At 43.5% G+C, this 26,284-nt stretch overlaps 1 protein-coding gene across 1 annotated transcript in view; it reads left to right on the top strand.

Annotated features, from left to right (window-relative positions):
* The first annotated feature begins 7,614 nt into the window (after positions 1–7,614).
* The window catches only part of PIWIL4 (piwi like RNA-mediated gene silencing 4), a 40,884-nt gene continuing 22,214 nt past the window's right edge, over positions 7,615–26,284 (top strand). The window contains exons 1-8 of the mRNA XM_036323988.1: positions 7,615–7,767; positions 7,988–8,066; positions 10,787–10,918; positions 13,254–13,468; positions 15,098–15,219; positions 16,767–16,847; positions 18,504–18,701; positions 21,283–21,394. Of these exons, the coding sequence (XP_036179881.1) occupies positions 7,615–7,767; positions 7,988–8,066; positions 10,787–10,918; positions 13,254–13,468; positions 15,098–15,219; positions 16,767–16,847; positions 18,504–18,701; positions 21,283–21,394 (1,092 nt within the window). The remainder of the gene's footprint in view (positions 7,768–7,987; positions 8,067–10,786; positions 10,919–13,253; positions 13,469–15,097; positions 15,220–16,766; positions 16,848–18,503; positions 18,702–21,282; positions 21,395–26,284) is intronic.

Below are 26,284 nucleotides of genomic sequence, written 5' to 3'. Positions count from 1 at the left end.
AATATATAATATTAATACATTCATTTTTAAATTTTTCTTGAGGTTAGAGAATTCATTTTTTAAATTTAAGCTTTGTTGTATACAATATTATAGTAATTTATTAGTTTTAGGTGTACAATATAATGATCGGACATTTTTATGTCTTACAATGTTATCACCTCATGAATTCTAGTAATCATGTCATTGTGCAAACATATCACAGTATTAATGACTATATGCCCCTTCATGTTTTTCACCCCTCTCCTCTCCCTTCCCTTCTGGTAACCATCCCTTTGGTCTCTGTTTCTATGAATGGATAAAGAACATGCGGTATAGATTTACAATGGGATTTACACAGCAATAAAAAATAATGACATCTTGCCATTGCAACAACATGGGTGGACCTAGAAGGGATTATGCTAAGTGAAATGTCAGCTAGAGAGAGATAAATGTATGGTTTCACTTATATGTGGGATCTAAAATATATTCATTTTTATACATCTGAGTTTTAAGATAAAAATTTTAATTTTTTTTCTTTTTATTGCTTTTTAGAGACAGAGAGGAAGGGAGAGGGAGAGAGATAGAAACATCGATGAGAGAGAAACATCAACATCCATCTGCCGCCTTCTGCACACCCCCAGCTGGGGATCGAGCCTGAAACCCCAAGCACGTGCCCTGACCAGGAATGCCTTTTAGTGCATGGGCCACCGCTCAGCACTGAGCAACACCAGCTGGGCTAATACTTCTTTTTTTAATTGAAGAAGGTGCCCATCAAGGCATCAAGGTAAAAGTACTGAGGGCCAAGGAAAGTCAAATCCACCCTGTGCTCACTGGGGTGGGGCTTCCTGCTTGAGGGGGATGGATTTTCCAGGGAAAGAGAGTGCTTGGGTGAGCAAAGTGGGAACATCAAGGTTAGAGAACTAGAGAGGAACTAGAAAATAGAGAAGCTCTCCTTTGAAACCCTTTTCCTCTTGTTTATTTGGTACCTATGTAAGTAATCTTAAATCCATTCTGGAGAATAGGGTACTCGTAGGTAACCAGAAATACCTCTGCAGCACAGAATATTCAATGCTTGTAAGTTCAGTTCTCCAGGAGTTATTTGACCTGTAGACCATTCACTGTAGACCAGGAGGTGGACAATATGTTTGAAAGGATTTCCATCACAGTGGTTAGCAGTTAACATCTAGTGCATAATGGGAATTTTCCTTCCTCTGCACATTTTAATAATGTATTTCTCACAATTTGTTTGAAAAAACAGGAGAGCAAGACTGTTTGTGTTACAGATTAAAGAAGAGTAAAGAGGTATGACAACCAAATGCAATCAATTACCCTGACCTGACTGTACTCTGAAAAAGAAAATCTTTTTTTATTTAAGGTACATTTGGGGACAGTTGTCAAAATTTAACTATGGAATGTAGATTAGACAATAGTGTTGTCTAATCTACATGTTAAATTTTGTGATTGTATTGTGATTTTATAAGAGAACAAGAAGATATTTTTGTTCTTAACAAATGCATACTAACATATTAGGAGGTCAAAGTTGAAGTGTGCAACTTCTTTGTAACTGGGTCAGAAAAAAGTATATACATATAAAGAGAAAATATTAAAGCAAATATATCAAAATGATAACTGGATATATTTTTAAATAAGATGTTCAAAATTATTTTAGAAAGTATTGTTGAAATAAGGTCCAAAGAAAACAACACCATTGATGTTGTTCACAGCTGTTTGACCATCCACACTTGTGCCTAGGGAATTAATTCTGTATAAGCAGGAACCATGGACACTGAGCGAACTGATCTGAACTTGTCTGTACATGTAGACCGTCATTATTTACAGGCGTTTCCTAATAAAAAATCATTAAAACAATTTAAGCTACAGCCACTGGACTGAATAGTTGAAAAATCGATTTTGGAGCTGACTTGCAGCTTGAACTTAAATTTTTAAATTGTATTTTTCCTCATGCATAAAATTCAGACACCAATGCTTGGGACCACAGTAGGCATGAAATATGTTTTCAATGAGTGAATACTGAAACTATGCTAGCTCTTATTGAACTATGCTAGCCTAGGTTCCCTCCACAATAGAGCATGAGATAAGGGTTTGGATGCAGGTCGATCATTTTGGGAAGTGTTTGCAAGGAACAGTAGAGAGGGACTGGGTAGAGGGTAACAGGGAAGAATGAAGCGAACCCAATGATGCGTTATCAAGCTGATCACCACTGTGGCATCTGCTACTTGCTCCCATGAAGCTACTAAATGCACCACAAAATCTTCTGCCCAGCGGATGTTAGAGGGAATATTTATCCACCATTTCCTATCTACATTGGCCCAGGGTTGCTCCCATGCGGGGGCAGCAGTGAGAGATGTCCTGTGCAGCTGAGGTTACACTGTGTATAGCTGATCACCAAAGCAATGGCTGGAGATAAAAGGTAGACCAAGGAAAATGTGAAGGGTGGTCAGTGAGCATGGCTCAGTGGTTGAATGTCGACCTATGTACCAGGAGATCCTGGTTTGATTCCCAGTCAGGTCATATGCCTGGGTTGTAGGCTTGATGGGGCGTTCAATAGGCAGCCGATCAATGATTTTCTCTCATCATTGATGTTTCTACCTCTCTCCCTCTCCCTTCCTCTCTTAACTCAATAATATATATATATGTATGTATATGTGTGTGTATATATATATATATATGTATATATGAAAATGTGAAGGATGTCACAAGACAAGCGTGATCTAGGATTAGCAACAGCATGAAGTGATTTGACACTAGTTCAAAAATACAAAATATGGCAAAAATTGTATTAAATTTATTTTTATGTATACTTGCAACCATGCTGTACTGCCTCCCTATTACAGGGAATATATAAGTGCCTTTAAAAATCATGTGTGGAAAAGGAGACATATGTCACACTTTCAACAATAAAGAATTTAAATTTAAAAAGAATAGTAAGAAAAATAACTATTTTCAGGAAGACACGTTACAGAGGAAAATTTGTGTAAGAAAACCCACAACAACAACAACAAAATCATGTGTGGAGGGCACAATGTGACTGATTGGTATGTCATTACAGTAATGACAACAGAGAATTGGAAAATGCAGATAAGGCTTGAAAATGATTGATACTTCTGATTTTATAATGAGCACATTTGGAAAAATTGAAAAGTTTTCACTGTTTAAAGTCATTGATATACTTTCTCAACCATTCTGTCACTCTGTAGAGCTGTCTCATCAACACAAGTCAAATTTCCCAGGAGGTGGTAAATTTGGAGAACTTGAGGATAAAGGTTATTCATCTACTCAGAAACAAAGCACGGATTTTCAAAAGTGGCTTTCTTGTCTAGATTATTTTCCAGCTGCCCCTCCTTTTTAAATAGCAGTTTATGATCGCTCCCCAACTCTCTGATTCATTCATTTTAAAATAAAGTATTATTCATTTGAGCAGCTTCACTCAGCCAAGTCCAAGACTGGCCACCTCTGCCCAAGGCCATCAGTACTTTTTGCATTTGTCAGCCCTCAGGGTCAATGTTTCCCAGGAGAACCTGATAAAAGAATTTCTGATGGAGACTAAACAGAAGGCAGAGCAAGGTATAGAACACAGCATTTGGCCAGTATCTGAAGTAAGGCATATCACCTTCTTGGTATGGTGTGGGCTTTACAGGTGGACAGACCTGAGTTGGAATCCCAGCTCTGCCACACAAAGCTGTAACACCTTAGGTTGGACACTTAAATTTCTTAAGTTTCAATTTCCTCAACTGTAAAATGGGGACATTCATGTTTGCCCCAGAGCCAGGCATACTCTAGGTATTCAGTAAACATTAGCTATTATATTTATTTCATTTTAGGGTCTAAAACCAGGAAGTTAAATGAATCACATTCTTCAGTTCACGGTACACTAGTCTCATGGGTCTGTGCATGTTCTATTTATACTGTATTATATTTTGCTTTCCCTTTCCCTTCTCTCATTCCCACTCTTATTTTTCTTCCTTCTATTGGTACTCAATTGTCTGTAGGATATCCTTGAATGTATGTTTACTTGAGAAAAATTAGTACATACCCAGTTACATGTGTTCCTAAGTTTTAAAAATTTACGTGATATTTTGCCATAGTATAGATCTCAATCCTTTCTTGCTTTTTCTTCATCCAACACAATGTGTTGAAGAGCTATTCTTGCTGCTGAATGTATCTCTAAGTCATCCCTTGTGACTGTTACCCTAGTATTCCGCTCTCTGTATCTACCACATTTTGCCCACTTATTGCCCCTTCTTATGGACCCCAAATACTCTCATGAACTGTCTGTAGTGTGCCTTTATAACCCCAGCACAACCTTTTTGTTAGACCCGCAGTTAATTAAGTTCTACACATACTTATGATTAAAATCATCTTCGAAAACTAGGAATAGAGGGGAGCTTCCTTAAAATAATAAACACTGTAAACCAGATATTCACAGCAAACGTCAAACAAAACAGTTCCTTTGGAATCAGGAAGAAGACAGGAATGCCAGCTACCACAGCAACTTTCAACATTGTACAGGAAAACTTGACCAACATGATAAGAAAAATAAGAATAAGAAAGGATGAGATAAAATGATTTTTTTTTTTAAAAAAAGGTAAGGTTCTTATTTATTTATTCAGTGATTTTTTAGAGAGGGAGGAAGGGAGAGAGAAACACCAATTTGTTGTTCCACTTATGCATTGGTTGACTTTTGTATGTGCCCTGACTGGGGATTGAACCCACAACCTTGGCATATCAGGACAACACACTAACCAACTGCCCTACCCAGCCAGGGCCCAAATTATTATTTATAGATGATCTGATCATCTACATTCAAACTCAATGAAATCAAAAGACAAGCTATAAGAATGAAGGAGTTCAGCAAACTTGATAACAATATCAACATACAAAAATCAATATAATGTGTCTATACAAATAACTAGTAAGAAAATATAATGAAAACAAGATCCAGTTCACAGTAATAGCAAAAACGATAAAATTTCCAGAAATTAAATAATAACAAGACTTTTATGAAAAAAATTTAAATGCTATTAAAGAGAACTTGAATAAATGGAGAAATTGTAAGGATGACAGTTCTTTCCAAATTAATTTATAGATTCCATACAATGCCAATTAAAAATAGAGCAATGCCCTGACGGTTTGGCTCAGTGGATAGAGTGTCAGCCTGCGGACTCAAGGGTCCCAGGTTTGATTCCGGTCAAGGGCATGTACCTTGGTTGCGGGCACATCCCCAGTAGGGGGTGTGCAGGAGGCAGCTGATCGATGTTTCTCTCTCATCGATGTTTCTAACTCTCTCTCCCTTCCTCTCTGTAAAAAAAAAAAAAAATAGAGCAGGATTTTAAAAGAAGCTTGACAAATTTATTTTAAAATTAATATGGAAGAATACAATTTATGAATAAATAATTTAAAAAAATTTGAATAAACAATTGAATAAATAATGGGGGGGAAAAGACTCGCTCTGCCAGATTTTATGAATATTATAAAGAAATCATGATAAAAAGTGGTAAAGTACTGGTGCAGAGCAGAAATGGAAGGCACAGACCAGATCTAGGTATGTATAGGAATTTGTCACAAACCATTACAGAGAATATACTCTGTTTAATAGATGATGGCAGGGAAGAAATGGCTCACTTTAAAGAGGTCAAATTAGATCCCTCCTCACATCATATGCATACGTATGTTCGTGTGTGTGTATTCTTAAAGGGTATGAGACATTTTATGTCATACAATGTTTTTGTAAACTTAGGGCCGGAAAAATTTTCTTTCATAAAGACCTATAAAGCATAAAATTAAAAATGGCAAATTTGACTATGTGAAAATTAAGGATTTTGGCTGGATAAAGGATTTTATGGTCAAAATTAACAAGTGATAGATTGGGAGTAGACATTTGCAATGTTAAAAAGAAAAAAGAGCCCTAGCCGGTTTAGCTCAGTGGATAGAGCATTGGCCTGTAGACTGAAGGGTCCCAGGTTCGATTCTGGTCAAGGGTACCTACCTCGTTTGCAGGCTGAATCCCTGGCCCTGGTCCGGGTGTGTGCAGGAGGCAACCAATCTCTCTCTCTCTCTCTTTCTGTCTCTTCCCCTCCCTTCCACTCTTTCTAAAAATCAATGGAAAAATATCCTCACGTGAGGATTTTAAAAAAGAGAGAAAAAGAAAACAGATAAAATCTCTCCCAAATCACAAGGGAAAACATGAGAAGCCCAGTTTTAAAAACATCAATGTATGTGAACACTCGACAGAAGGGAAAACGACACAGCTATCCCGCAGGTGCAAGCAGAAAATACACACTGAACAACGTAACAGTGTGCTGCAACCTTACACACACAAGATGGGCAAAAGCTAGAGAACTGGATAATGCCAGATTTTGGGGGGAATGATGAAAGAAAGTGAAAGTCAGGGTCCAAGCCCTCCCCTCCTACCTCCCCTGTGCTACAGCCCTTCAACTGTGTGCTTCCTCCCCCACCCCAAGAGCTGCCTCCCCTCACCCCAGACCCCTCCGCGCCCCCACTGCTCCACCCCCCGCACGCTGCTCCACCCCCACACGCTGCTCCACTCCCACTGTGCCGGAACTCCACGTGTTGTGCACGCTCCCTCCACCTACGCATGAGACCCACCACCTCCACCGCCCATGGTCGCAGCCCTGCCCTGTGGATGCCAAGGGGGAGAAAGACCCTAATCGAAGCGTTGCTGCCTTGGAAGTCACCTTAGGCTCACCCGGAACATGACGGGACGTGCCCGCGTTAGGGCGCGAGGCATCACCCGCAGCCCCAGTGCCGCGGCAGTGGGGTGCCTCCAGGCCCCCCCGACGGTGTGTACAGGCTTACCTGGCATTGTCTTGCTCTCTCTTCTCTGTCTCCTTCATGGACGCGCTCTTCTTCCCTCCTGGGAAGTAGCGGGTTATCTTCTTTCTCCACGTTGAGTCTTTCCAGGGCTTCTCAATTTTTTTCCTTTGGGGTCTTATCTCAGTAAGATATTAACGTCGGTATTTTGGCCAGTGAAGAGGACTAAAAATTGGAGGCAAGCATGGCGCCCTTGGCCATTTTCTGAATTTTAATTACTTGATTTGGGATTAAGTCTTTTGGTAAAAACGGCTGTGCCTTCAGTAGTACCATGATATGGCGTGTAATCTAATATGATTCCTCTTGTTAATGCATTTATAAAAATAAGAGATCTCACGCCCAGGTGTGGTTTTGGTTTAACCGTTGTTTCTTGAGCAGCCTCCTTGGGGAGGGCTCCTTGCTTGACTTAGGCAACTAGAATGAACCGACCGGTAAATCAGCAACTCCTGAGTGATGTTACTACATACTTTTCGGACTTGGAGCAATCTCTTAGGCCGCACTCAAACGTTCTCAAGTGAGTCGTCTGGTCATTATGCCTTTACGCTCACGGAAAGGGCTTCCCTTGACTTCCTAGCAGAAAGTGTTTTAGCAGGCCGAGATACATTTCTTTTTGGGCAAAGAGAAGCTGTTACTGTGAAAAAGAGTATTTTTTAAGAGAGAAACTATGAATGGTTCCCTTCACCCATTTTATGAACTAATTTGGAAAAGTTTTTTATTCACGATGGTCATCACCTGAGCTGGTGAGCGAGCTGCTCTGGCTCAATTTATTTTCTCGCTACAAACATGCTCACCTTGGAGGCCCGCGGCTGTGGGCCGTGGAAGCACGAGGCGGTGCTCGTTGGTACCACCTTCCCCCTGATTAGCTCCCTGACTCAGGGTCTCTTCTCTACCTCTTTACACCTCCAGCGTCCAAAAGCTGTTTCTGGTTCACATTTGGTACTAAACGTTGATGAATGGGGAGTACTATAGCTTGTCCTTATCCTTTCTTTTAGAGGGGGCAATTTCTAGAATCATCTCTCAAGCATTTTACCTGTTGACATTAAGCTCATGCTGACTAATGACTGAGGACATAGAGAGTTCTTATTTTTGTAATAACTTTTTGGTTAATCAGTTAATATCTCAAATATGACCAAACATTGTTTTTGGCCCACGTTAGCCCGTCTCTGCTGATCTTAGTGACAATGAAGCATCGTCCAACAACGGCTTGGAGGAAACGAGTAGGATTTCACAGCAATGTAAGTGCAGTATTCTGTTCCACTCAGTTCCGCTCCATCTGACGGGAATAGGAGTGAGTCTCCCGTGCCTCACCGCAGCAGGGTCTCTTCGTGAGCGTCCCGTTCACCTTTTCTGGAAGGATCCCCTGTGTTTGTTGTGTTTCTTTGGGAGTCCCAAGCAGAGTTTGCCACTGAATTTGTGGACAGGGCTTAGCAGCCGGATATCTACAGACATCAGGATGCTAGTTTTCAGATTCTGTCTGTCCACTAAATAATTTTTCACAAATTTTAAAAAAATTATTTACGACATGTACATGCCAGTTTGCAAGGATAGTGGAAACCGCGAGTGCCCGCTGCCACTGCTCTTCTTCCTTCCCCACCCGTGGAAGGTGTCACCATTCATGGTGGCTCTCTTCCCTGCAAATTCAGATTTGGCCTCAGGATACTTGTCAACATGCTGTTCCAGGTAGCTGCTGTCACACGGTGTGAGTTGGCACGCTCCAGGTTGCCATGACAAAGTACCACAAACTGGGTGGTTTAAACAATAGAAATGTACCATTTCATAATTCTGGAGGCTGGAAGTCCAAAATCAAGGTTTTTGCAGGGTTGCTTTCTTCTGAGGCCTCTCTCCTTGGTTTAGATGGCTGGGCTGTCTTCCCTCTGTGTTTCACATAGCCTTTCCTTTGTCCTTGTCTGTGTCCTAATCCCTTCTTATAAGGACACCAGTCTAACTGGATTAGGGTCCATCCTAATGAGCTCATTTTAACTTAACTACCTCTTAAAAAACCCTGTCTCCAAATACAGTTATATTCTGAAATATTAGGGGTTAGGACTTGGGGATACACAATTCAGCTCATAACCACTGCTGCAGTCTATTAGCCATCTCCCTTGCTCTGGCCATGAAGTTAAGTGGTTAGTTGCCAATTACCATCCATGTACATGCTAAGCACTTACCCCTTTGGCGGTCGAACGACCCTTTCACAGGGGTCGCCTAAGACTATCCTGCATATCAGATATTTATATTACGATTCATAACAGTAGCAATATTACAGTTATGAAGTAGCAACGAAAATAATTTTATGGTTGGGTCACAACATGAGGAACTGTATTTGAAGGGCCGGAAGGTTGAGAACCACTGTCCTAGACTCTTAGGATCATCGGCCATGCCACCCATGTTATGCCTGGTTCTCTTGTTCTCTGCCGGGTTTCCTAGCCCTGCTCAAGTACCCTTTGTGGTTTGGACCCACAGAAGTGCACGTGGTCCCTCACAGAAGACCTGCTCTCGTGCAGTGCTGCTGCCAACATTCCAACCTACCCCAACTTCTCCTCACAGCTTTCTCTCCATGCCTGCTGCTCATTCTTGTGACTACCAAGTGATGGAAACCCTTCATCTTTTGAGGGCAGATTGAATTTTTATTTATTTATTTAAATGGTGGTAAAATATACATACATAATGCAAAATTAAGCATTTTGACCATTTTTAATTGTACAGTCCAGTGGCAGCCATCGCACCATCCATCTCTAGGACGTTCTTCATCGTGCAAAACTGAAACTCTGTACGCATGAATCCCCATTCCCCTCTCCCCCTCATCCCTGGCAACTGATAGTTTGCTGTAGATTGAATTTTTAGAAACCACCCAATATCTTTTGAAACCATGATCAGTGAATTGCTATGGATAATCTAGTGGGGATAATCTTTAAAAATTAAATAAATTTTGATATTTTTCCGGGTAGACTCAGACTCCACTGAGAAAGGAATGGACCACACTTTGGAGCAGGTGATGGTGCTGTTTGGGGTATTACATTTAGTTATACAAGTGGTCGGCAAACTCATTAGTCAACAGAGCCAAATATCAACAGTACAATGATTGAAATTTCTTTTGAGAGCCAAATTTTTTAAGCTTAAACTATATAGGTAGGTACATTGTTATTAACTTAATTAGGGTACTCCTAAGGCTTAGGAAGAGCCACACTCAAGGGGCCAAAGAGCTGCAGGTGGCTCGCGAGCCGCAGTTTGCCGACCACTGAGTTATACTATCAAAGGCTGGTGGTCAAGTCAGAGATTTGTCACACTGTGAGTCATATCGCTTTGTGAGAAAAGTCTTTTTTTTATATTTTTATGCTATCTCCAGAAAGCCCAAGTAATATCTAAAAATCAACACCTCTTTGTACTCATTTTAACAAAAATAGTCATTGGGTTTTAATTTTATATTTCCTAGAACCTGACTGTGAGGAATATGCCCAAAGGTGAATGAAATGTTGGCTTGCATTCCCCAGGAAATGATCTAGCATAAAAACTGATGGCAGTGTCCTGGGCATTTCTCTTCTTGTGATTGGGAAGGATGAGAGCTTCCACCCCAATCTGTGCAGAAGTTGGTGTGGACAATCTTGGTCTTTGGGTGTTACACAAGCACTGAAGGAGGGAGAGCATCAGTGGGTGTGGAGTGGGACGTTGGGAGATAGAGCTTAGCCACGAGGGGAATCAGAGCAGACCAAAATATTATGAGGTAGGACTAACTCAGGGTCTATTATTTCTAACAAAACATGCCAGGTGTCCCCAATTTTTAATTTTTATGCTGAAGACTTCTGTATAGTCATGATTGTTTTGGGCAATCTTGGCCAATTTTATTAAAAACCACAAAAATCTGAGCTTTAGTTGTAGATGCCTTTTTTTATATAGTAGCTATAAACAATATCACTAAAAAAATATGAGTTTTTATGGCGTTCTCTTCATATTTTAGGTAAAGATGTTGTATCTCCTAGCAATGCTGAATGTACTCTCATGAAAAGAGGAGGGAAAATCTTCCCGGATGTCATGGATTTGGGGGTCTGTACCAGAGAGAAACTGGCCCATGTGAGAGACAGCAAAACAGGTACCTAGTCTTCATGTGACTTATTTTTTTAAATGTCACCAAATCTTGCTTAAGGAATTTTAATTTTTAGATCTAAAATAAATAAGTTCAGCCTTAACCGGTTTGGCTCAGTGGATAGAGTGTTGGCCTTTGGACTGAAGGGTCCCAGGTTCGATTCCAGCCAAGGGCACATTCCTGGGTTGCGGGCTCGATCCTCAGTTGACGGAGCGGGGAGGGGGGTGCGGGGGGGGGGGGGAGGGTGCAGAAGGCAGCCAATCAATGATTCTCTCTCATCATTGATGTTTCTGTCTCTCTCTCCCTTTTCCTTCCTCTCTGAAATCAATAAATAAATATATTTAATAAAATAAAATAAATAAGTTCATATGTTAACTTAAAAGATATTTATTGAACCTCTGCTATATTCAAGGTATTATCTAGATACCAGTTGTTTTAGTCTCCATTCTCTCTTTTATTAATAGAAATAGTAATATTTTCCCCAAAGTGACATTTCACTTGTGGAAAAGATTTTCTCCTTACAACTGGGATAGGAGTTAAAAAGATGTTTTGTCTCTTTCCCAGCCCTTTTCCTGTGCAAGAATAATAACGTTTCTGGACTTGAGCTGAAAAAGTAAAGTGTTGCCTATTTCTGGAATTCTTATCCCAGAAATTGCCCCAGAATTGTGGGCATATGCATTTTCAGGGAAATAGGTCTGTTGTTTTCATTGGATTCTCCAAAGGCTTTGTGACTCCTTCCCAAAAGTTAAGACTCCTTGATGCAGACTTTTTTCTAAAAAATATATTTCTTTATTGATTTCAGAGAGGAAGGGAGAGGGAGAGAGAGATAGAAACATCAACAATGAGAGAGAATCATTGGTTGGCTGCCTCCTGCACACCCCCTACTGGGGATCAAGCCTGAGACCCAGGCATGTGCCCTTGATCAAAATCGAACCCAGAACCCTTCAGTCTGCAGGCAGACGCTCTTTTCCACTGAGCCAAACGGACTAGGCCCTTTTTCAGACTTTTTAAAACCGTCCAACAAACTAAGAAATGCATGTACTAGTATTGTTATCCAGAAGTGCACACATATAATTGAAACAAAGTTTCGTGAACCAGTGCTTGTCCCAACTATGTGCAAGGCACTCCGCTTCTGTTGTGTTCTAGTCTTTTCAGAAGACACGGATGTTTGCCCCATGTGCTTTCATAGCTGCAGCACTAACAGCTCATGATTAGTTTGCAAATAGTGGTGTAGATGATCTCAAAGCACCTTGCCAGCTTTGACATTCTAGGATGACGTCTCTTTGTCCATTAATATGAGCAGCTAAAATATGTTATCATTTCCTCAGGATCTGGAAGAACAAAAGGAAGCTTTTGTTTAATTAAAATAACACAATAATCCCTTGCTCCTAACAGATTTATGCCACAGGCAGAAGCTGAGGAAATACTGAAACCCACATTTTACTTTTTCTTTCTTACCACCATGGGGGCTCATGTTTCCACTTCCTCCATGAGAAAAACAAAATAGTGCCCATTTGATACAACGCTTCCTGACCTCAGTCTCCAAGGGCCTTTTCTGGGATTTGCAGAGCATCTAGCCCAGTGATGGCAAACCTATGACACGCGTGTCAGAGGTGACACACGAACTCATTTTTTTGGTTGATTTTTCTTTGTTAAATGGCATTTAAATATATAAAATAAATATCAAAAATATAAATCTTTGTTTGACTATGATTGCAAATATCAAAAAATTTCTATATGTGACACGGCACCAGAGTTAAGTTAGGGTTTTTCAAAATGCTGACACGCCGAGCTCAAAAGGTTCGCCATCACTGGTCTAGCCACTGATTGAACTGTTTGAGAACTTCCAGAAGTATAGTTAACTTGATTACCTGGATTTCCAAGAGGTTGGGGGTTGTATTCATGGTAAGAACTGAACACTGTCTTCCCCATTTGAGAGCAGCATAATTCCAGAGCAGCATCCTAAAATATCAGTCGACGTGATTTGAATTGCACAGAATCAGGGCTTTGGAAGGAGTTCGAGGGTAGCTGAATTCAGATGCTTCTGTTCTCCCAGGGACAGGAATGTCCGGTCTGCTTGCATGTTCTTATGAGACTTGTTTTAACTCATTTTTAACTCAGAATCCCTTTTTAATTCCCAAACTTATCTTTATAGGACTCCATAAATGCTATCAGGCTGCAGGTGATTAGCTTGTCTTGTGTCACCCGAGCAAGAATCCTGGCTTTACAGAAACAACTATGCATATGCAAATACATTTTAAAATGATGTGATTAATCTCAACTTGGTGATGTTTTTTTGTTTTATTTTGTTATAAAATGTTTTTTATGTGTTTTTCCTCAGGTTCCAGTGGAATACCTGTGAAACTGGTCACAAATCTTTTTAGCTTAGATTTGCCCCAGGACTGGAAGCTGTACCAGTATCATGTGACATATATGCCGGATTTGGAATCTAGAAGCATGAGAATTGCTTTGCTGTATAGTCAGAAGGAACTTTCCAACAAAGCAAAGGCATTTGATGGTGTCATCCTTTTTCTCTCAGAAAAGCTAGAAGAAAGGGTACAGTATGGTTGCTTTGTAATACATACACACACACATGCACATATACTAATGCTCATCCATCTATATTTATGAGGTCAGCTGATTTTCCTGACCGTTGGAATAAGGGTTTCACTCCTTTCTTCTTTCCTGTTCCCATGGCCAAGAGCAAAAAGACTGAGCCACACCGGCCTGGTGAAATAGGCATCCTCTTAAAACTTTTCCCCAAATAGGCAAGGCTGTAAGAAACACCATTTGGCCTATGGCTTCAGGGCTTTAAATTTACTATCTTTTTTTGCTCCTGCACAGTTGTGCTCATGTATCCTAATAATGTTACATCAATCTCTGATTCTAAAACTGTCATTTATTTCATGACTGGTCCCATGATGTGAAATATGAGTCATTGGTGTCAGTCTTAAAGGTATGCTTTAATAGGGAAGCCATCTGCTGCCCCTCCATCCTAGCCATGCACCCAGGTCACCATCCTTCGTTGTCTTCATTCTTAATCCTGAACCCTGCGGCAGTGGGAGCCCCTCAGCTCTGCTGGCTGCTAGACTTCTCCCACACGTGGGTGAGCTCTTTCTGCAGCTCCCCACCTCTGCTTTCTCTGCAATTTTATCTGAAGCAAGAAGTCATCTCGATGAAACATTTCAGCTCCTGGGAAAGAACCTGCTTTTCTTTGTTTCCATGCAATGAGCCATGCCTACCCTACATTCTTGGTTCAACCTAAAAGTGGTTAAAACTACACATTAACTATAGAAAATTAGGGCAAAATACATACATGCTTACAAGTGAATTGACCTCTTCCAATTGCTTACCCTCCTGAAAAATCCTTAATCATTGATTTGTGTTGACTGATTTGTTTATTCTCTCTGTGTGTGTTTATTCTTTTATTCCTAAAATCTGTACGGAGCTCTGCCTAGTTTTAGGGACTTTAACTTTAGTTGGACAGCTGATGTAGAAACCTATTCTTGCATTCATTTTAGTGTTAGAACATTGTTCCAGATTATTAGAGCCCTAGGGATTTCTCTAGACCTTTCAAAATCAACAAAATCAGATTTCTAGTCTATTTAAGTTTCCACCACTTTCTTCTCTTTCCCCACATTTACTGCCCCTCTTGTCTATCCTGTCCTTCGCTTTTTTCCTCTCTTCTTCTCTGCTCTTTTCTTTTATGAATAAACTTTTGAGAGGCGGTACTCTGAAATCCATGAACTCCCTGAAAATGGATACATTATGTACATCACTGTGGTATATACATGTGTGGCACTTTCTTGGAAGAATGACTGATTTTTATCAGACTCTTAAAGTAATTTGTGACCTAATCATTCTCCCACCTCCACCTGCACCCCCCAAAAAAGTCAAGAGCCACTGCCCTGGAATTCACTTTGGATAGAATCTTTGAATCCTGAGCCTGGTTTTGATTCTCCATTAAGAAGTTACAGAGTAGTGAGACGTGTTGCGTTTCTAGAATTAGCAAGATACAGAGACAGTAATCCCTTCAGACATAACGTGTTGATGACATTATTACTCAGAAGGTAAACTGCAGCTGTGTTCTTGCTAACCTGTGTAAAGTTGCGGCGGCTTCATCACAGCTGCATTGCACACTTGGGGATATTAGGTGGCGTGCGTATTAAGTACTTCTTTTCCCAGGTCACAGAATTGTCAAGTGAAACTCGAAGAGGCGAGACCGTAAAGATGACTATCACTCTGACCGGGGAGCTGCCGGCAAGCTCCCCCGTGTGCATCCAGGTCTTCAGCATCATCTTCAAAAAGTAAATGTTGCCTTAAATGGGAATTTAATTCAGGCTGATGCCTTTCAGCACGGAGCCTGGGTATTAAGGTTATCAACCATTTTGTAGGCAATCTGCCAGCCACAACGCCATCCTTGGAGCCATTTCCCATGTGCCTTCACGTATTCGTGTCTCTGGCTAACTGGCATCACTAGCTGTTGTCCAGTGTTCCCTGAGTTGAGACAGAACTCCAGGGTTGTGATGTCCCGTTGTAGCAGGGTGGGTGCCTTTCCCCTTCTCTTCCTTTTCTGGACCCTCTACCTCCTCCTCTTAAAAGATGTGTATGTCCGGGTTAGTACCGAAGGGTTGTTTTTCTCCTAGTTGATAAAAGAGCATTGTCATCTGCTCTCTCACTCAGGCAGAAGGGAGGCGATGGCTAAGCTGCTCAGTCCTTCAAACGGATGCAGATCATTGACTTCAGAGTCATTTGGGGGTAGCGTGGGGCTTGGTGACGCGCAGAGTCCCTGCCCCTCAGTGGACCCAGGGAACAGATTTCGTGAGTGGGATCTGAAAATGCACGTTGTTAGCGAGCTTGCCCGGTGGCACGTGGGTACACAAAGCAGGCGAACCGCTGTTTCCCATGGTGCCGGTGTGGACAGCCAGGTGATCTGTTAGCCGAAGATTCGAGCTCTTTGCTCAACACTGAATCTAGACAGGATGACGACGGCGGTTTGGGGTTTTGCTGAGTGGGGCACACGAAGGAGCTCCCCCTGCACGGATACATTATCTTCTCATTCTCGTCAGGCTTCTCATCTTCAGATGTTACCTGGGCTTCAGTTCAGTGCCGTGTAACGCCCTTCAGGAGCCAGTCTTGTGTGTACCCTCCTGAGAGGGGACTCTGTTAAGTCAGCTGACATTTTGAAGGTGCTTTCTAGTTAGAAAGCTCTTTCGCTTGTAGTTGATCTTACTTGATCCTCACCCGAGTGCCCTGAAGCAGGTACTATGAAAACCCCCACTTCACAGATGAGAAGGCTGAGGCTCAGTGACTTCTACAACCAGAATCACACAGTTGGAGCCCCTGTTTCTGACTTCCAACCCTTACCTTTCCCGCATGAGCCAGACAGCCTCAGAGCAGTGATGTGGCAGATCCCAGAGGGGACCAGGATTAGTTGCTGAAGAGGCACCCATGTTATTTGGCAGCACCTGGGCAGCTGGAACAGCCTCCTTAGAAACAGCCTTCTCATCTCAAAACGGGGGAGGCCAGAAGAGCCTTCAAATATGGCCTCCCTCACCCCATCCATGCTAACCAGAAGGTTAGAACCAGCATCGGAACTGTTTCAGTGGCCCCATACTTACCATTGCAGTTAAGTCCAGACAGATAATAATTCGTATGTCATTCTCAAATGTGAAGTTATCGTTCTTATATGTACACACTCATATGTACTTTAGTATCTGAACTTCCCAAGGCTATGAGAGATCTTGACTCTCTACCTATTTTTACCATTATGTTCAGGAAGGGTACAAACTTAGAATTACACTGTTATTCACTGATGTTTACCAAAGAGTAAAAAATATATATATACTTGCAGGATCTTGAAAAAATTGTCCATGTACCAAATTGGACGGAACTTCTATAAGCCTTCGGAGCCAGTGGAAATTCCCCAGCACAAGTAGGTTTATTTATATTCCGTTACTCTGAAATTGTTATAACGTGAGCACCATAATTTACGATGCAATATTATACTGTTATGCCTCCTATGAGAGACTCCATGGCATGGAAAATAATGTGTGTTTTTTTTTAATTTCAAGTTTTTTATAGAATGGGGGAGTGGTCACGTGAAGCCAGCAGCCAGTTTTCTTATATTAGTGTGCTAGGTCATGATCATACATCCTAGAAAGAATTCAGACACTGAGTGCTCTCTGTGTGACAAGTAATAACGAAAGGGGAATAAGCTATATTATGCTTTACCACATGGTTAGTGTTCTGTTTTCTCGCTGTCAGGAAGTTAGCGTGGCCGGGAGGTTGACATGAAATCATCGGGTAAGCAGAGGTCAAACAAACAAGTCAACTCAACTACCCCAGTGCAGGATAGAACCCTTAGGAACGCCTGCAGAATGTTCACTCTAACCTGGGGAGTAGACGCTGCAGAGAAAGTGCTCAGCTGTGTCTTCACTGGGTGTTTTTTTTGTTTGTTTGTTTTGTTTTTTTTTTTTATTGCTTAAAGTATTACAAAGGGTATTACATATGTGTCCTTTTTTTCCCCCCCCTTGACAATCCCCTGGCCTCCCCTACCCCCCAGTGTCTATGTCCATTGGTTATGCTTATATGCATGCATACAAGTCCTTCGGTTGATCTCTTACCCCCCTCCCTGCACTGGGTGTTTTGTTCTTCAAACTATGTGGCCAAGCTGATGACAGAGGCCGCCAGCAGCCCAGGACAGATATGTAAATAAAGGGGGAAGCACATAAAGATTGGAAATGCAGGTAGGGTGTCTGCCAGGCGGAGGAAAAGGTGGGCCTTTCTGTATGCTAATTCAGAGTGGCAGCGTGGTCTACAAAAGGCCTGTTGTTCATCCCCAGCGCTTGTCTTTCCACCTGGATTAGAAATTCTCGCAGGTCCAGTGTGTACTGGGCTGGAGTGAGTGAAGGCTGGCTTCGTATCCCAGCGACTGAAGTACACAAAATATAAACGGAAATGATTTAAAAAAAATTTGTTTACTCTTTCATGCCGTTTTGTCACTTTTTCATATTTAAGACTTCAGTCTAGAATGTTCACAAGTGTGGGGAGGAGCTGTGGCCTCTGCTGCAGTTTCTTTTGTATGTCTGTACATGATATCCCTTCCTAACCTTGGTTATAAGTCTCTCCACTGTCTTCACCACCGAGTCACTGTGCTCTTCGGAGCACAGGCGTTTTCACGCTGTGGTTCTCAGCCAGGTGCAGTTCTGTCCCCCGGGGGACATGTGACAATGTCTACAGACATTTTGGGTTGCAGCTGAGGATGTGGGGGGCACCTAGTGGGCAGAGGCCAGGATATGCTAACATCCCGCAATGCGCAGAACGACCCCTAACAAAAACCTATCCAGTCCACAATACCACTAGTGTCAAGATTAAGAAGCCCAGCTGTACAGGAATATATTTTACCTTAAATATGTGTTTAAAGACACTCCAGCTGGAAATATCTAAAGTTTTAGTCAGCAAATGGAAGAAAATTAGACTAAAGAAAAAAAATATCTCATAAAAACCTAGAGCATTGGAATGCCAAATCACCATTTTAAAATGTGTTGGGGTTTTCTTTATATCACAATTTTTAAATTTTTTTTTTAAGGTTGTCCCTTTGGCCGGGGTTCGCCATTTCTGTGTCATACTTTGAAAGCAAGCTCCTGTTCAGTGCTAATGTGAGTTACAAAATCCTGCGGAATGAGACTGTTCTGGAATTTATGACTGCTCTCTGCTACCAAACTGGCATGTCCAACTTCACCCAGATGTGCGAAAAACAGCTGGTTGGGCTCATTGTCCTTACAAGGTGAGAGCCTGCTTTCAAGTAACCTTTTCCCCAGAGAACGAATTACTTATGGTATTTGGGAACAGGAATAGCATCAAGGTGTGGCCGGACTGGGACCTGGCTGGCTTATCATGTGTGGGTTCTTGCCTTGTGCAGGAAGGACTTCCCAACGCAAGCCCAGGTGGTTTTTGAGAGTGCATTTGTTAAAGCTGGGGACAGTGAGACGGGTGGGCTTGGGAAGGAAGAAGCAAGAGGAGAGAGAACGGGTGGGGAAGTGAGCCTGGGCAGGGCTGCTCTGGCTCACTGAGCAGTCAGAGAAAAGGGGGTCTTGGAGACAGGATCAGAGGCTAGCTCGGGACTAGCTGCCACGGCCCATTGCTCCCCTCATTGCAAGGCTCCGGCGGTCCCTTAGAGTTCAGGAGATGAACGTCTGAGAGGGAAGAAGAGGGGAAGGGTTAGGCGTGGGCATGCTTCCAGGAGGGAGTGTGCACCCTGAGTCCTTTGTGAGGGATTTTAAAGGCTGGGAGTTTAAGGAAGTCTTGGGGAGGATCTCAATAGAATATTCATCAGCTTGATGCTCATGCACCAAACTGAGATTTATTTCCTTAACTTCATCTGTCCTTGGGTGTGGTTGTCACAGATGGCACTAATTGGATTTCTGCCATCTGTCTGCCTGAGCAGGGTGATTTAAGCTATTTGCCCTCTGCTTGGGAAGGAAAGTGTAAACCATTTACTCTTAAGTGTCTTTGGTTAGGGAAAATAGGTGGCTGTAAATTGCTCGGCTGTTTATCTATCTCAGTTTCCCTATTCCACTTGTCCTGGTTTGCTGGCCTGTCTCAAGGGTACTGGCCTGACCACAGATCTGATCAGTTTACCATCTGCTTAGAAGACCTGGCTGTTCTCAGTTGTCGAGAGCTCAGACTTCCTTGAGTGGCGTTCTGGACTGTCCACAATCTGACATGGGCCTGAATTATCTCTCGCTGCACTCCGCCTAGATTCCCTACCCCTAATTCTGTCTCTTATTTATTTATTTGTTTTAAATATATTTTTATTGATTTCAGAGAGAAAGGTAGAAGGAGAGAGAGATAGAAACATCACTGATGAGAGAGAATCGTTGATCAGCTGCCTCTTGCATGCCCCACACTGGGGATCGAGGCCACAATCTGGGCACGTGTCCTGACCGGGGATGGAACCACGATGCTCAACCACTGAGCCACGCCAGCCAGGCTAATTCTGCCTTTTAAATATACTTCCACAAAGCCCAGTTCAAACGTCACTGCCAACACCTGTCCCCCAGTTGGAATTCCTCAGTGCCCTCCCCTGTGCTGCTCTCATAGCACATTGCTTATAGCCACCTCTTCATTGTCATTTATTTCATTTAATGACAGTGTAGGATAGAGTATTAGGCCCATGTCCTCTTCTCTAGAAGAGTATGAGGTCTTTAAGGCTGAGACCTTTCAAGCTTCCAGGTTTGCCTGTACATAATTTGCCTTCATACACCTTTAACTGAATCACACACAGGCAGATGCTGTAGCTCCCTGAGTACCCAAAAGTTCTCCGCATATTGTTGCTCATCCACAACACTTCCTGTGGAGGACCTGCTGGCCTTCTCCTAGTCAGGCTCTTGTTTTTCTGGTTTAGAGGTGGGACTGGTTAGATTCCACACTACCTGGGGTGAGAAGGCCTCCTTCTTCTCCTATCTTGAGCTTCCTGATTGGTTTGTCTCACTGATTTAAAGTCACCCGGCAAGGTAAGGAAGAGATATTCCAGCCACACAGCCTGAAGGGGACAAAAGCTTAGAGTGATCTTAGCTGACCTGCTTTGCATTTTTGCCGAGGGCCCGCCCTAGATGGAAGATAGAGTGGCATCCCAGAATCCAGCGGTTCATCAACCCTCTTCGCGCGCGTGTGTGTGTGTGTGTGTGTGTGTGTGTGTGTGTGTGTGTGTGTGTTTTCGGTGGTTTGTTTGTTTGTTTAAACAGAAAATCTATCTAGGGCCCGGCTAGTGTGGCTCAGTTGGTTGAGCATCATCCCATGCACCAAGAGTTTGCAGGTTTGATTCCAGGTCAGGGGTCCTGCGTGGGTTGCAGGCTCGATCCCTAGTACGGGGCATGCAGGAGGCAGCCCATCAATGTTTCTTTCTCATGGATGTTTCTTTCTCTCTCCCTCTCCCTTCCTTTCTTTCTCAAATCAATTTTTAAAAATTTTTTAAAAAAAGAAAAACAAAAGTTATCTAGGGGCTCAAAAAAAAAAAATCTGTGTGACACTGGAAGCTGATGGGAAAGTTTTGAACAATGGTTGGCCTTCCAACATTTATCAATGATTTACCGGAAGTCAGAGTGTCTATCAGTGAGAAAAACAGTTTGCAGTCTAACAAGTGTTCTACCAGCTCTGTTGGAATACAGAGGTCGCCCTGTAGAGTGAAGAGTTAATTACTACTCTTTGCAGATAAGAGCTGATCACTTGTTTTAAAGTGACTATTTTTGTGTTACTCTCATATTCGTGAAATTCTGGAGTCTAATGCTTTGAATTAAAAGTGTAGTGGAACTGCTGCTTACATTACATGATTTGAAATAAATTTTAAGACTTCTGGCATTTACCAGATACAATAACCGAACCTATCGCGTTGACGACATTGACTGGTCGGTGAAGCCCACGCACTCCTTCCAGAGGCGGGACGGCACAGAGATCACCTACGTGGACTACTACAAGCAGGTAGGACTCTGTTCCCGTCATCCTCATCTCCCTCATCTCGCAGCGGTTCTCAACCTGTGGGTGACGACCCCTTTGGGTGTCGAACGACCCTTTCACAGGGGTCACCTAAGACCATCCTGCATATCAGATATTTACATTACGATTCATAACAGTAGCAACATTACAGTTATGAAGTAGCAACAAAAATAATTTTATGGTTGGGTCACAACATGAGGGACTGTATTTAAAGGGCCAGAAGGTTGAGAACCACTGGCTTAGAGAACTCTCCCTCTGTCATTCCACGTCCAACAGGTTCCTCAGATGGTCAGGCTGAGTCTGCCTCCAGCATGATTCTCTGACTTGTCCCTTCTCCATCCCTGTCACTCTTGGATTGGCCCAGACCCTCATCCTGTCTTTTATTGTCCTTCTTGCTGGAGGCTGAGCAATTGCCCTTATAAGTATATCTGATAATGTCACTTCCCCACTTAAAATATTTTTATGGCTCCCCATTGCCTTAGGGTCTTCTGGGCAGAATTCCCAAGTCCCTTTATAATATGACCTTTCCCTGCCTGTTGAGCTTCTTCCCTTACCACTCCCATTCCCTTCAGATGGTCTGTGGTGGACTCTCCTGGGCGTTTTCACACACGTTGCTTCCTCTTCCTGGACAGCCCTTCACAGTCAGCCAACCACTAAACACCCTTCAATACTCAGCTCAGCCGAAACTGGTTTGGCTCAGTGGATAGAGCGTCAGCCTGCGGACTGAAAGGTCCCAGGCTCGATCCCGGTTAGGGGCATGTGCCTTGGTTGCGGGCATATCCCCAGTGGGAGATGTGCAGGAGGCAGCTGGTCGATGTTTCTCTCTCATCGATGTTTCTGGCTCTCTATCTCTCTCCCTTCCTCTCTGAGAAAAACCAATAAAATATATTAAAAAAAATAAAACTCAGCTCAGCTGTCAAGTGTTGGGGAGGCCCACGGAAGCTTTCCCTACGGCCCCCCTCCCTGCACTTAGCCACAGCAGGTCATTACAGGTAGGATGTGAATGGTCCGGCTCCCCTTCTGGACTTTGAGCTCTGTATTTCTGGATGCCCGCGGCTAGCACTGTGCCTTGCACTAGTAGATACTCAAACGTTTACTGATGGCATCCCCTGCTGCCTCTGGAAGCCTGATGCACAAGGATCACAATCACCCCTGCCCCCACCTCCACCAACGGTTCTCCTCAGAGGCTCCTTCTCTTTACTGGACAGTCCTATTCCAGGGAGTCTGAAAAACCTCACAGATGTTCTGAAAAACAAAAAACACAAAGCAACATCCTTTCCTTGACTTCTCCGCACCTCTAAGAAAAGCGGTCTCCTCCTCCTCCTTAGCGAATTTCTTTAGAAAGTCATCTGCATTAGCTTCAAGCACCTCTTCAGCTCTTCTTCCCCAAGCCCCCGCAGGCTGGTATCTGGGACCAGGCCTGGGGCGGGTTTGTTTGGGGCCGTCCTGTAGTGTGTGGGTTCCTGACGTCATGCAGGAAAGATTTCACAGCACGAGTCCAGGTGATTTTGAGAGTATGTTTATTATAGCTGGGGACAGTGGAATGAAGGAAGGACTTAGGATGGCAGTAGCAACAGGAGAGAGCCTACATGGGGCTGCTTTGGCTTCTTAGAAATATTATAGGAAAGAAATGAGTCCAGGTGGGCTGCTTTTGTTGGTGACGGTGAGAATGGCACCAGGTGTTAGACTGAGGGGTCAGACGGGACCTGGGTTCAGCAACCTCAGGACTTGAGTTCTGCCCACTGCTCCCCAGGTTGCAAGTCTCGTGGGGACCCTAGAGTTTATGAGAAAGAGAGCAGAGATACAAGGCATGGGCCGGCTGTGGCTCCTTTGTCTTGTGGCTTTTTTATCTTTTTTGGCCAGTGGGAATCCTAGGGGAGGTTTGTGGGGTGGGGGTGGTGGTGGTGGTGGTGGAGGGGAGAGTCTCAACAGAATATTAGCTTTCCAGGTATGTCCTTCGGTATGTTGATCCATCAAAATGTGCTAACGGAGGCATCAGGGTTATTTTCTGATTAGTTTTCTTTTCAAATAATGTCATCAAAGAGGGACTGGGACCAAGGCCCGTCTGCCCGGGGATGGTCTGACCTGTGCAAACCTTTTGATCCTAAGTGTCCCTGGTGAGGGAAGATGAAACCTTGTGATTCAGTTTGAGCTGTAAATGGCTCAGTTATTCGCCTTGATTAATTATTTTGTCTCCGTTTCCCTTATTCTATTTGTGAAGGAGTCTCCCTAGCCTCTTACTACTCTGCCTCAGAAATAGCTCTTTAAAGGTCAAATTCACTACTGCTCTCATCCTAAGGGTCCTTTGGTGGCATGTGACACTAGTGGCCACGCCCGCCTGGCTGGCCTGCCCGCCTTGACTCTGGGGCACATCCCAGGTGGTTCTCCATGAGGGTTCAGATGGGTTTTTCTCAGCCTCTTTTGACGGTTCCCCAACACCCCCCCCCCCCCCCCCCCGCCAAACCTTAAATGCTATTATTCTCCATGGTCCCCTCATACAGGATTTGTTCTTCGTATTTTGAGACCTCTCAAACACACTATTTTTGCCTTGCCCTCATTTCTCAGTTACACACTCATCTCTATTTTCAGACCATGTTTGCATGAGCATCCTGCAGGCATCTCAAACTAACATAATTTGTGCTGAATTCATTGTCTGTCTCACTTCCGCTCCTCCTGGGATTTCTGCGTCTCAGGAAATCATTGGCTTCCTTGTTCTGCTTCACCCTCACCTCCTCCGGTTGTCACCAAGATGAGTACTGCACTGCCTCCTTTGTCCTTGAACTCTCCCTGGAGCCCGTGCCCTCCCCAGCCCGGTTCACGCCTCGGTGCAGAACCTCTCACGGATTACCATCCCCCCCCCCCCCCCCCCCGAGGAATTCCGGATTCCCACCCTCACGGACCCGTCATCCTCACTGCCACCAGAGAGCTTTCTGGAGCACTGCCCAGAACTGTGGTTAAGAGCTTAGCCCTGGAATGAGGTGGCCCTGGCATAGCTGTGTAACCTTGGGCAAGTCACGAAATGTGAAGTGTCGTCTGTAAGGGGAGTCACCTGCCTGCCGTCATGGTGCGGTGTGAACCGTGAGCGAGATGATAGGGCGCACAGAGCATTTGGCACATTGTGCCTACACCTTGGGAGCGCTGGGTAAACAGAAGACCCTGCCCCCTTCCCCCAGCCTCCCCTTGTCATCTCTAGCATCACACAGTTGGTCTCAGCTCAGCTTTAGCCTCATGCCCCGAGCATTCCCACCCCGCACCACATGCTGCTGTGGCCCAGGCCACTTGCTGCCACTAAATGCTCCTCAGCTTTTGCTCAGGTTCAGGAAAGAAATCTGCCGAAAGCCACCCTAACCTTTCTCCTTCGCCAGCAGGTAAAATGCTAGCTTCAAGGTCACTGTCCTCTCATTGGTGAGGTCCTCTCTGCCTCTGCTTCCTGCCGCAGTCACAGAAGAGCCGGCTGTTCTCGAAGCTCTTGTACCACATATCCCACGGCTTCCAGAACACTCTTCCTTCTAGAACAGGGCTGGCGCCTGGCTAACCCCTGAGGCCTCGTGCCTCACACGGCATCTTGTGCATAAAATGTGCTCCCGAGTGCGTGTGTTTGTTGAACACAAAGTGTGTGCGACATTTGGGTTCCTGTTCTGTGTGGTGAGGTTGGTTCTGCCTTGAGCAGATGTATGTCAGGACCGGTGACATGCTGAAGAGGGAGGCATTGTAAAAACCCACTCACTTTCTCTGAAGTGAGTTTTGTTCACTACCTTTATCTTGTAATTAGGGAGGAAAAGAAACACATTGTGCCTTTTCCTAGAATGTCCTCCTCTCTGTCCAGGAAAGGAACACTAAATTATGATGCAGTCCACTTTCAAAGTGAAGGACATGTTGATAATTGGCTTTTGTATTTCTCTATTTTATTTTCTCATAAAAGATATTTTCATAGGCTAAGAAAATTGGAGCAAGGAAGAAGGTAAAGTTCACCTTACGACTTAGCATAGGGGGGAGAATTCTGGCCATTCTCCAGGTAAATAGAATCTTCCCCCTTCCCCCACAATGAGAAAGTAAATAAACAAAAAGAAAACAACACACACACACACACACACACACACACATAATACTTTCTTCCTGGAACATGTCCCAGCTTTGTTCAGGTTGTTACCAAGAGTCCTTACCCCCCCCCCCCCCCCCCCACCAGCACACACACATTTTCTTCAAGGTGCCATCTGGACTCTGCATCCTTCCTGAAGTCTTCTCTGGTTTAAAAGCTATAAATTGGTTTCGCCATTTCTCCCCCAACTCCCATCCCCCTCCCCAGGACCCAGTACTAAATGGTGTAACAAGCAGAGGTTCCCAAGCCTTAAGGGATACATCCTGGCCATGCTAATGTCCAGTTATGGGGCCTTGGGAAAGTTAATTTCTCATAATCTTTCTTCATCTGTGAAGGGGATGATGATAATATGTCTCATAGGTTTGTTAAGGTTAAATGAGGAAAAATATAAGAACCTAGCCTGTCATCATTTGTGCTTCTCATCTACCTTGCTTTATAGGTGACTTATCCACCGCAGTTCCTGGAATGTGGTGGGCCAGGACGTGCACTGAATTAATTAAGTCATGTGTAAACACTCCTTCTTCTACAAAGGCTCTCCAAGCTTTGTAGCTATAACACTTTAAATTGCAATTTTCTAAATTGTTTTTTATTTTAAGGACGAAAAGTCCTTATTGAAGTGGAGAAACTCCCACTTCTTACTTAATTATGAGTATTGATGTCAGCATCACAGTGCCCGGGCATGGTGTCATTCATAATTCCAGTTGTTCGGTCGTTAGTGTTGAGCAAATTCTACTGGAAATGAATGTTAATTGGAACCTTTGCCTTTGGAAGAGAAA

This window comes from Myotis myotis, unplaced genomic scaffold, assembly GCF_014108235.1.
Source record: "Myotis myotis isolate mMyoMyo1 unplaced genomic scaffold, mMyoMyo1.p scaffold_m19_p_10, whole genome shotgun sequence".
Lineage (NCBI taxonomy): Eukaryota > Metazoa > Chordata > Mammalia > Chiroptera > Vespertilionidae > Myotis > Myotis myotis.
The sequence above is the reverse complement of the archived record's forward strand: the minus strand, read 5'-3'. Positions and strand labels throughout refer to the sequence as shown.